Source organism: Procambarus clarkii, chromosome 63 (assembly GCF_040958095.1).
Source record: "Procambarus clarkii isolate CNS0578487 chromosome 63, FALCON_Pclarkii_2.0, whole genome shotgun sequence".
Taxonomy (NCBI): Eukaryota; Metazoa; Arthropoda; class Malacostraca; order Decapoda; family Cambaridae; genus Procambarus; species Procambarus clarkii.
In genome coordinates, this window is record NC_091212.1 from 28,423,469 (window position 1) to 28,435,884 (window position 12,416).

Sequence of the window (12,416 nt, forward strand, 5' to 3'; positions counted from 1 at the left end):
TAGGCCATTGCTCCCCTTGCCTCTCTGAGGGGGCCAGGTTCTGGCCGTGGTCCCCGGTAGGCCCTAGAACTCCATACACATGACTGATGCCAAAGTCTGACATTAGCATATCAGCCGGTAAAGCTCCGGGGAGCCGACGGGGCTCCCCCCAGAAAAGCAAACAGAACTCCCCAATCAAAAACCGGGAAACAAACATGACGTCACCACAACCACCGCGCATCCCGCCCCTCCCCGGGAGAGGGACGGTGGGGGTCCCAGACCTCCATGCTGGCAACTTTCCCCAGTTCAGAGGCTGAGTATCAAAACGGGGGGGAAAAAAAAAACGCCGACCAGAGGGAGGGAGGGATGCCGGGGAGCCTCAAGGTCTCATCCAGAAAATGGCATTTCGTTACATTGAACGCTGGTTTTCTGTGGAGAGCCCCTTCGGTTCTCCGGAGCTACCTAACCAAAGATAAGGAAAAAGGGACTCACCTGGGAGGCGGTCATCACTCGCTCCTCACCTCAAAGTCGAGACAACTGGTCGCAACCTGCGACCCAAGACTATACACGCACGAGAAGAACATTAACAAGGAACATGTAGCCAAGACCCCTGATCAACCTCCAAAAGCCCCGTACCCGAAAAGGCCAGGACATATTACCAAAACTGTAGCCGAAAGCCAAACTTATGAAAGGCGTGGGCACGGGAATAGACCGCAGGTTGGCAGGACCAAATAATCCTGCAGACAACTCTGGAGAAGGGAAACAGGGTCAACCCAAAGCGCGTCCTCTGCCACAGATGCCGTGGTATGCAAATACCGGGGAAGAGCCACAGACACAAAACATGATGCACCCCCGGTCGAACCAACCAAGCATCAACAACCCAAGGACCCCCTCAGAAAGCAGCAGACTCATTCTTCGCCAGAAAGAAAGAGAAGGCTGCAAAGGAACGAAACAACCACCAGGACCGAAAGAGTACAAATCCCTGCGCTGGAGGAGAGTATGAAGCTCCCCGAACCGACCCCCAGAGGCCAAAGCCAACAAGAAAAAGAGCCTTAGAAAAACAGTCCTGGACCTAGGGGGCCACCACAAACAGAGGAGAAAAGAGAGCACCCGGTTCAATGACCAGGACAGCTCAGGCGGCACATGAGCAGGCTGGAGGTGAAACATAGGCCGAAAAAGCTTGCGGAACGGAGCAGAAGTGACATCCACCCCGAATGCAAGCTGCAGCGGCTCCACCAGCTCCGCACGATACGAGGCAACAGTATTTGGCATAAGATGACGGTCCTGAAACAACCAAGAGAGAGGACAAAACAACCCGATCAGAAAACGAAGACAACCTACGAAGAGACAAAAATGTCGAAAGGACTGCCAGGAAATTTCATACTGCCATCTAGACGAAAATCGCAGGTGGGACACCCTCAACGAATCCACCTGATCACCATACAAGTGGTGATACACCCGCGTCAAAAAGACCAGACGTGAAGAGTGGAGAAGATCGAACCAGCCATGTACCGGACCGGACTGATCTGCTGAAAGAGGCGGAGCTGCGGGAAGACCCTCGGGTTCGGACAGCGAGCAAGAAGCGCCTGAAACCAAGGCTGACCCGGCCACCAAGGAGCCCACAGGACTACTCTCTCTTGGTAAGTTTCCACCTAAGTCAGGATCTGGAGCAACAACTGGACCGGAGGGAAGAGGTACAGGTAATTCCACCTCGAGGGAAGAGGTACAGGTAACTCCACCTCGACCAGTCCAGCCGAAAGGCATCAACCCTGACGGCCTTGCAGTCTGGGAAGGCGCCACATAAACTGGAAGACGCCTCGACCATGCCAATGGAAAGAGGTCTACCTCTGGGTTACCTTACCTTGAGGTGCTTCCGGGGCTTAGCGTCCCCGCGGCCCGGTCGTCGACCACGCCTTCTCGGCCTGGGTGCCCGTACATCCGGCAGAGCCAACTGAACGAGTCGGCGTCGACCGTCCATTCCGTGGAAAGGGGAATGAACCGAGACAGACAACCGAGTCACCCGAAGCGACTAGCCCAAAAAAGCCAAGGACTGCATCGAACCCCCGTGGTTCAGGCAATGAACCACGGGGGAGCAGTCCGAATGGAGCCGGATCGTTGCTCCTCGAGAGACCCGAACCCTCTGAAGCGAATGCCACACCGCCGCAAACTCCCGCGCCGTGCTGTGAGCTCGACGGAAGGACGGAACCCACCGACCCTGGCCGGCAAGATGAGTACTGTAACCCCGCGATTATCCGGGATTCAAACATCCGGAAAACGCCCTTATACGGCCAAAATCGTGATCGGATAAAGTTATCACAATATCCGGCCAAAATGGCCACAGGAACCGGATAAAAGCTGGTTTGGCCGGATGAATATTCGGCCATACCGTATTAATCCCGTCTGTGGCTCTAGACGCATGGTGGAGGAGGGGGTGGGGTAGGTGGGTGGTGTTGGGAAGGTGGGAGGGGTGCGTCGGAAGGGACCACCTGGGTACAGGAATTACCATTAATTTTAGAACACTTAATCATAGCCAAAAACAAATTAAATAAGTACTAGTAATTATGTATTAACAAATAAATAAGTTTCCTAAAAGTAATGTGCACAGGCTGAAGTTTCCTTCAAAAATATTGTGTTTTTTTTCCTCCTGGCGGCCTACGTAACGCGCTATAGCTGCCCCACCCCAAGTGGACCCGTCCAACACTGGTCAACCCATGTGCGTCCGTCCCTCGTGTTATACACAGTGCTGCGCCATTAGTGAAATATTTTTTTAAATAACTTTTTTATTTTCATAGTAACTTTGAACATTTTTGGCCAAGATTATGTCCGGTAGCAGCATCAATCGTTCTGGAGGTGTTAAGAGGAAGAAAGTTGTCTTAACAATTAAAGACAAGTTACTGTTATACACCTCAACCAGTGCGGCGTCACAGTGCTGCTCCATTAGTGAAATATTTTTTAAATAACTTTTTTATTTTCATAGTAACTTTGAATATTTTTGGCCAAGACTATGTCTGGTAGCAGCATCAATCGTTCTGGAGGTGTTAAGAGGAAGAAGGTTGTCCTAGCAATTAAAGACAAGTTATGTGTTGTTCAACCAGTGAGGCGCCATAGGCAAGCCAAGCGCCTTCAACAAGTGAGGAGCAAGCAAGCAAGCGCCTTCAACAAGCGAGGCGTCACAAGCAAGCCAAATGCCTTCAACAAGTGAGGCTTCACAGGCAAGCCAAGCGCCTTCAACAAGTGAGGACATGCAAGCGCTTCAACAAGTGAGGCGCATGCAAGCGCCTTCAACAAGCGAGGCCTCACAGGCAACCCAAATGCCTTCAACCAGTGAGGCTTCAGCAGCTGGCAGTCAAAACTAACTTTGCTTAATGAACTGTACAGTAATTTTAAGTGTTGTGTTAGTATAGGTTATGTAAATTGTTAAGAATTCTTAACTTCAAGATGTGTGGCATCAATCAAGAAGACGAACACCAACAAGGTAAGTTGAGGTTTCTAGTTGAATATTTAATAATTATATGTGGCAAGGCAATTCAAATTATGTTGTTTGTAGTATAAAAGTAGTTGGAAATTGTAACTTTTGGACTCGTAGGTGAAAAAGTACCATTATCCGAAAAATGTGATAATCCGGCTGGGGGTCCTTCCCATATAGTCCGTATGATCGAGTGGAGACAGTATTTCACTAATGCAATCCACTTGGGAGCCAGGCTGCCAGGAGGAAACAAACTCACAATATTTTTAAAGGAAACTTCAGCCTATGCACATTGTTTTTAGGAAACTTATATAGAGTGGTACCTCGGAATGCGAGTGTCCGTGTATGCGAGTTTTTCGGAAGACGAGCAGGATTTACTCCAAAAATATGTCTTGGAAGGCGAGGGTTACCTCGGGACGCGAGTTTGTTGATACGTGTACAGGCCGACTGGCGCGTGGTGGCATGGCGATCGCGCCTCAGTTTACCAGTGTCTCGTGTCCATTGACTATCCCACCTGAATTCTTCACAAGGATTTACAGTTTTTTATCGGTTTTTTGGCCATTTGAGCATAAAAGTTGTCATTATATATCTTGCCATGGGTCTCAAGAAAGCCATTGGTAAGGTTCAACATGAGAAAATAGCTGTGAGTAGAGGCAGTAGAGGATGTCCCTTCTTGATTAAGAAAATGTGTGAAGTATGGGAAGAACTGCAAAGTTTTGTTGAAAAAACTCACCCAGATAAAGCTGTAGCAGGCCGTTGCATTGACCTTTTAAATGATAATGTGATGTCTTACTACAGACAAGTGTTAAAATGTAGGGAAAAACAAGTGTCATTAGATAAATTCTTAGTAAAACAATCAAGTCCTAGTGGTATGCAGGCAAAATGTGCCAGAGTGTGCATACCAGTGAAGTCCTCACTGCCTGATGTGATAATGGAAGGGGACTCCCCTTCCAAACAGTAACTCCTCTCTTCCTCCCACCTCCTCACCATCTTCCATACGCCTACAGCATTCAACAGCAAGGTAAGTAATAACTTGAACATAGTTTTGTAGGTTTATTTAGATGAATTAGGTATAAAAATTTAGTTTGATGTGGGGTTTTTGGGGTAGTCAGGAACGGATTAATTCATTTCCCTTTATTTCTTATGGGGAAATTAGCTTCGGAATGCGAGTTTTCGGAATACGAGGCGTCTCCAGGAACCAATTAAACTCTTAAACTGAGGTATGCCTGTATTTGTTATTACATAATTACTAGTACTTATTTCATTTGTTTTTGGCTATGATGAATTGTTCTAAAATTAATGGTAATTCCTGTACCTAGGTGGTCCCTCCCGACGCTCCCCTCCCACCCTCCCGACACCACCCAACCCCCTCCGCCACCATGCGTCTCGAGTCACAGGCAGACGGGATTAATACGGTACGGCCCACCCCATGGCTTTCATATCCAGACAATTCAATGATTATCCAGCTAAATCAGCTTTTATCTGGCTCCCATGACCATTTTGACCGGATATTGAGATAACTGTATCCGGTCACGATTTTGGCCGTATAAGGGCGTTTTCCGGATGTTCGAATCCCGGATAATCGCGTGGTTACAGTATAACGTCTGTATATAGTGAATAAAGGTAAAAATAGTATGGTGGGAGGAGTAGGGTGGCGAGTCAGGTGAGATGAGGAGAGGGAGGGAGGGAGGGAGGGAGGGACTAGGGAGGGAGGGAGGGAGGGACAGCCAGTGGCAGGCTGCCACTGGCTGCCACTGCCACTGCCACTCAGCATACCAACTTAGTGGTACGTTATGGTGAACACAAATGTAGATACTTATATATAATGTGTATTATAGTGTAATAACAGCAAAAGGAGTGTGAGGAGAAGCCATTTAAGTGAGGAAGGTGACAACATCTGCATGATTTATCATGCTGGGTAGGGGTGGCTACTATATTCTTTGGGAACAAGTAAGTAATTATCAAAAGGAAGGCACTAAACCGGGAAGGCTATGTAGCACCATCAAATGTGCAGGATAATCAAAAGGCGCTAAATATCACCAAGGATGCCAATACGTGAACAGAAATGCATAAGGGGAACGATATCAAAAGTATCCGAGTCACCAAGACTACTATCGAGAGACAAGCGACCACGAGGGACGGTCGGAAAACAAGACACACGCTCTTCCCAGAAGCCAGGACATTCAACAAGGATATGCATGACCGTAAGAGGGACAATGCAATTAGGACAATAAGGAGCAGGGCAGCGCTCCATCAAGTGACCATGAGTCAAGAGAGTATGGCCAATAAGCAAACTCGCCAAAGTCGTTTCCCATCGCCGGTTATGGTGGTAGGAGGACGGCCACGAGGACACACAACTTTTAAGAGAACGTAGTTTGTTACCAGTAACAGACGACCAACAAGCCTGCCAACGGGTAAGAATGGAGGAATGGATAACTGGGTAAAAGTCGGAATAAGGAATACCTTTACGAGAGATGGGACAAGAGCGGACAGCTTCCCTGGCGACAGCATCCGCACACTCATTTAAAGAGACACCAATATGGCTGGGAACCCAACAAAACTCAACCGACTTAAATTTACTATGAACAAGAAACAGCCAAAGCCGGATCTCGACAACAACTGGATGAACCGGATTAAAGGACCCGAGAGCCATGAGGGCACTACGAGAGTCAACAACAACCACAAAGGAAGATTGACAACGAGAGAGCAGGAGATGAAGAGCATAAAGAATAGCATAAAGCTCCGCTGTGAAGACGCTAGTCTCCGGAGGTAAGCGACACATATAAGTGTGATCAGGAAAAACAACAGAGTAGCCAACACCGTCCGCAGACTTAGACCCATCGGTGAAGACGGAAACGGAGTGGGAGTGAGAAGAAAAGTGCTGAAGGAGAAGGCGTTTTAGAACCGTAGGAGGGGTTCTTTGGGTACAATACCAGCTTAGATGAACAGTTATGGTGAACAGAACATGTAGATACTTATATATAATGTCTGTATATATAGTGAATAAAAGCATGAACAGTATGGTGGGAGGAGGATGTGGGTGAGTGAGGAGTCATTAAGGGAGTAGCGGTGAGAGGCTGACTGGCAGATGTGATGGCCACACCTCGTTGCTTTTTGACTTGCAATATCAACTTAGTGGTTTGTTATGGTGAACAAAACATGCAGATAGGTATATATAACCTGTGTATATGGTGTAATAACCAACAAAGTATTTGTTTATTGTTTTATGAACACAATAATTGAATCAATAATATGCTCACCATAATTTTGAGTACAGCGATGATTCACACATTTTATTATATAAATATATCACTACACACTATTGAATAATTTTACAGCAAAAAAAGAAGAATCAAAGCTGGGGCTGAGCAGATTGCCTCAAACGCACGCTGAGTCAGCGCCTCTTTCTTGCCAGACTTCCCCGCCCTATAGCAGGCAAAATATGCCACTTACGAATTTTTTATTATTTTTTCTGTGATCAGGGAACACAAATTAACAGGTTTAGAAAAAAAGCATTTTTTTTTTTGTTATGCGTCTGTGGGTGACAATGGCCAAATAGCCCTTAGCAACGCAAGGGTTAAAGAAGCCGATGGGACACCCCACAGAAAATAGCCCATTGTACCTTCTTGCATATTAATCAATATAGTTTTCTTAAAATTTTATTTCTCCATAGCACAAATTAGTTAACTAGAACATCCACTCCATATTTCATCTTGCAATAAAAGTGAGTACGGCCAATGCCACTGCAATTTTGAAATTTAGTTATTCTTTGTTCACCTATTCTTACATGCACAAAGACTTATTGCTATACGTTCCATTCAGTATCTAAGCTATTCTTATCCCATTAAGTGATCACAAGTCTGTAGCTGTTATTACAATATAATTATTATTATCATCATTAAAAATTGCCACTGTTACTGCATTATTTTTATTATTATTATTTTAAATGCTCTTTCTATTCACAATTTTTGATATATAACCTAATCAGGACTTACTCCAATTAAATTATACACTAGGTTATTATTTTAACATGCTTGATGCTAGCTCATTTAACACCAAAAAATATTTATAATCTTTCCAGTGTTCTGACATCAATTTCCATGTTACATCTTTCATTTTGTTATCAAATTGTGTGCAATCTAAAGGTGCTCATTTTAAAACCACTCCCAGATTGATCGGATGAAATTTATACTTTTAACAAATATTTTAACACTTTCGCGCTCTCCGCAAAGGTCACTCAGCCAACCGAATGTGCGCGCTGCGTTTTTATCGCTTAAGCGTAAAAACAAAAATGTGTATACTCTTTTTACTCTCCTGACCTTAGTTCTCATGCTACGTATTTCATTTTGGCACCAACGTGTTTGCAATAAAATTCTCTAGAAGAACATTAGTAAAATAAGTCACGAAACATATAGGGATACCAGCACCAAATAAATAACTACGTAGATGACTCGCCGTGAGCGCCCATCAGCAACAAAATGTTTTTACTCTTGGGATTATAATCACCTCCACACTTGTTCTACAGCGTTAATTTTGGTATCAATGGACTCGCAATGAAATTCCCAACACGGTGATATGAATATAAGCGTTGAATATTGATGCAGCCCGCCCGCAAGAGTGTGGGAAGTGGTGAAATTGTTACCCGGTATCGGTGACGGGACGACGCACAGCGCTTTGAAAGTTTATACTTATTTCACTCTCATGACATTAATTTTCTATGTACGTCATTCATTTTCATGTCAATGTATTCGCAATAGAATGTTCTATGTGCCCATAGGTAAAAAATATCAACAAAGCGTAAGTTAGAATAGCGACAAATATAAAACAACGCTGGAACATATCAGTGAGCGTCAAACACACACGAAATATTTTTACTTTTGTTATGTTTGTCAAGATTATACTTGTTGCACACAGTTATTTTTGGTTGTATATTGATCGGAATAAAATTCCCTAAACAGACATATGCATATAATACATGATATGGGGGAAGAATTACCAGTATAAACGGCTAAAGTCACCCACCTGCAACCCGTTTGGGACAAAATACCATTTGATCGACGTTATCCACACCTTTCATGAACTTATTGTACCATGCAGCCTAGTGGTGAGAAAGAGAGCCTCATAGCGCGCAGTTTGAAACAAACCCAAAGTAAATCGGATAAAAATTGAATTTTATACAAATATTTTAAAAGTTGACATAACTTTATGTCCACTATGCGTTTACGTTAGACGAAACCGAACGCGCCGGCGCGTCCAGATAGCGCGAAAGTGTTAAAATGTTGGACGCTGTTCGCGTCCACGGCTCGGACTCAAGAGAAAAATTTTGGACGCCAGGGGCATTCGAAGAGTGCGAAAGTGTTAATGTGAGTAAGTGTCAAGTCAAACAGGACAGGGTTTACATGGATTATTATTTTATGCTATAAGCACTAGGTTCCTCACTACCTTGTCATGAAATGAAGAAACATACATTTAGAGTTACAGTAGTTAGCAAAGTGTAAAATGTAACTTAAATTTTGCATAAAACTCTCACCTGTTTAAGGCCTGCTTCGTCAAGTGGAGCACACTTGAGCTGCCCATTGATATACGCATAAGCATCATGGAGAAATGATCGTATTCGTCGCAGGTGTGCCTGAGCTTGAAGCATGGATGTCTCGGTATATTCCACCTCTGAGTGTTATGTATCATATACAGGTTAACAAAAGTCTATAATACTGTAAAAAGACCTAAAAAAAATCCTGCACATTAACACAGTTATTACATATCAGAAAAAAGGGGAGTAAAAATTTTAATCATTTTGTTTAGTTGCCAAGCAAAAAAAAAAAAAATTACCGAAATTGTATCCTCAATTTTATATAATGAACATGGTGCTGGCCAATCATTTTATATGATTTAATGCTTTATTCTAAGACCCTTTGTTCTCATGATGAGCAGGTCTCAAGCGTATCTTTTCCTTGCCATACCAACAACCATTAAATACTACAGTTGGAGAATGCACTTGAAAAATTGGATGAAATAATGTACATGTTGGTTTAATTATTAAGTATGTAAAGCATTCACAATTACCCACTGTGAGAAATTAGAAGGTATGACAGGAAAACATGAGGGGATAATAATCATCTTGGTTTTATTATGAAGCACACCTTGAATATCTTATTTTTAGAACATTTGAGAGACCCAAATATATCTTTGTGTCAGTGATACAAAAGGCTATATACACTGAGGTACATGTCTGGGTGTGGCACTTGAGTAATTAGAGCCAGAGATAAGACAGCACAGAGGTATACTGACTATTACGGTAGTGTGAGAGAAGGCAGAAGAGTCGGAAGGCGTTAACAGAATGTTGCCGAAGTAGATCCTCAATGCTAATTGTATTATACAATGACTTCGACATTTTCTCTGTCCCTCTGGTGTGAAGGTGGCCTGCAAAACACAAAACAAAATAAAATCTATTTCTTATCAAAACATACTATTGAATTATGTATAAAAACAGAAAACTCTTAGTTAAACCACATTACAAAAACCAAATCAGGATCAACACCACATGAAGAATGCCAAACTTATCAAAAAAGAAAACACGAATTCAGCAGCCAAAGAGTTAATGAATGCAGATGTCAAAATCTTGGATACAAGCATTAAGGGTAAATATGCAAAACATCTTGAGAGCAGTACATTACTAACAAAACAATTTGGCTTCAGACTGACAAATCTCGTCTTAAAAATCTAAAAGTGATGTAAATTATTACAAAATAATGGATGGTTACATGGTAATTAGATTTCAAAACAGCTTTTGTTAAAACTAAACAAATACAGGTGGTGTTGAGGGTATATTATTCATGATTTTTTAAGGTAAAGTCTAAGGCGATGTCCCACAAGGATCAATACTGACCCCAGCAGCCACTGAGTGAGTCCCACATGATCAATACTGACCCCAGCAGCCACTAAGCGAGTCCCACAAGGATCAATACTGACCCCAGCAGCCACTGAGTGGGTCCCACAAGGATCAATACTGACCCCAGCAGCCACTGAGTGGGTCCCACAAGGATCAATACTGACCCCAGCAGCCACTAAGTGGGTCCCACAAGGATCAATACTGACCCCAGCAGCCACTAAGTGGGTCCCACAAGGATCAATACTGACCCCAGCAGCCACTAAGTGGGTCCCACAAGGATCAATACTGACCCCAGCAGCCACTAAGTGGGTCCCACAAGGATCAATACTGACCCCAGCAGCCACTAAGTGGGTCCCACAAGGATCAATACTGACCCCAGCAGCCACTGAGTGAGTCCCACATGATCAATACTGACCCCAGCAGCCACTGAGTGAGTCCCACATGATCAATACTGACCCCAGCAGCCACTAAGCGAGTCCCACAAGGATCAATACTGGCCCCAGCAGTCACTAATTGGGTCCCACAAGGATCAATACTGACCCCAGCAGTCACTAAGTGAGTCCCACAATGATCAATACTGACCCCAGCAGCCACTAAGTGAGTCCCACAAGGATCAATACTGGCCTCAGCAGCCACTAATTGGGTCCCACAAGGATCAATACTGACCCCAGCAGCCACTAATTGGGTCCCACAAGGATCAATACTGACCCCAGCAGCCACTAATTGGGTCCCACAAGGATCAATACTGACCCCAGCAGCCACTGAGTGAGTCCCACATGATCAATACTGACCCCAGCAGCCACTAAGCGAGTCCCACAAGGATCAATACTGACCCCAGCAGCTACTGAGTGGGTCCCACAAGGATCAATACTGACCCCAGCAGCCACTGAGTGGGTCCCACAAGGATCAATACTGACCCCAGCAGCCACTAAGTGGGTCCCACAAGGATCAATACTGACCCCAGCAGCCACTAAGTGGGTCCCACAAGGATCAATACTGACCCCAGCAGCCACTAAGTGGGTCCCACAAGGATCAATACTGACCCCAGCAGCCACTAAGTGGGTCCCACAAGGATCAATACTGACCCCAACAGCCACTGAGTGAGTCCCACATGATCAATACTGACCCCAGCAGCCACTAAGCGAGTCCCACAAGGATCAATACTGGCCCCAGCAGCCACTAATTAGGTCCCACAAGGATCAATACTGACCCCAGCAGTCACTAAGTGAGTCCCACAATGATCAATACTGACCCCAGCAGCCACTAAGTGAGTCCCACAAGGATCAATACTGGCCTCAGCAGCCACTAATTGGGTCCCACAAGGATCAATACTGACCCCAGCAGTCACTAAGTGAGTCCCACAATGATCAATACTGACCCCAGCAGTCACTAAGTGAGTCCCACAAGGATCAATACTGGCCTCAGCAGCCACTAATTGGGTCCCACATGATCAATACTGACCCCAGCAGCCACTAATTGGGTCCCAAAAAGGATCAATACTGACCCTAGCAGCCACTAATTGGGTCCCACAAGGATCAATATTGACCCCAGCAGCCACTAATTGGGTCCCACAAGGATCAATACTGACCCCAGCAGCCACTAATTGGGTCCCACAAGGATCAATACTGACCCCAGCAGTCACTAAGTGAGTCCCACAATGATCAATACTGACCCCAGCAGCCACTAAGTGAGTCCCACAAGGATCAATACTGGCCCCAGCAGCCACTAATTGGGTCCCACAAGGATCAATACTGACCCCAGCAGTCACTAAGTGAGTCCCACAATGATCAATACTGACCCCAGCAGCCACTAAGTGAGTCCCACAAGGATCAATACTGGCCTCAGCAGCCACTAATTGGGTCCCACAAGGATCAATACTGACCCCAGCAGTCACTAAGTGAGTCCCACAATGATCAATACTGACCCCAGCAGTCACTAAGTGAGTCCCACAAGGATCAATACTGGCCTCAGCAGCCACTAATTGGGTCCCACATGATCAATACTGACCCCAGCAGCCACTAATTGGGTCCCACAAGGATCAATACTGACCCCAGCAGCCACTAAGTGGGTCCCACAAGGATC

General features: G+C 45.0%; 1 protein-coding gene across 6 annotated transcripts in view; it reads right to left on the reverse strand.

Annotated features, from left to right (window-relative positions):
• The window catches only part of CysRS-m (cysteine--tRNA ligase-like protein, mitochondrial), a 156,107-nt gene that overhangs the window by 42,965 nt on the left and 100,726 nt on the right, over nt 1-12,416 (reverse strand). For all 6 annotated transcript variants that reach the window (XR_011223584.1, XM_045760549.2, XM_045760550.2 and 3 more), the window contains 2 exons: nt 9,734-9,865; nt 8,976-9,112 (listed from right to left, as the gene is read on the reverse strand). Coding sequence is in view for 5 of the 6 variants with exons in the window: in XM_045760549.2 (XP_045616505.1) it covers nt 8,976-9,112; nt 9,734-9,865 (269 nt within the window). In the remaining variant the exon portion in view is untranslated. The remainder of the gene's footprint in view (nt 1-8,975; nt 9,113-9,733; nt 9,866-12,416) is intronic.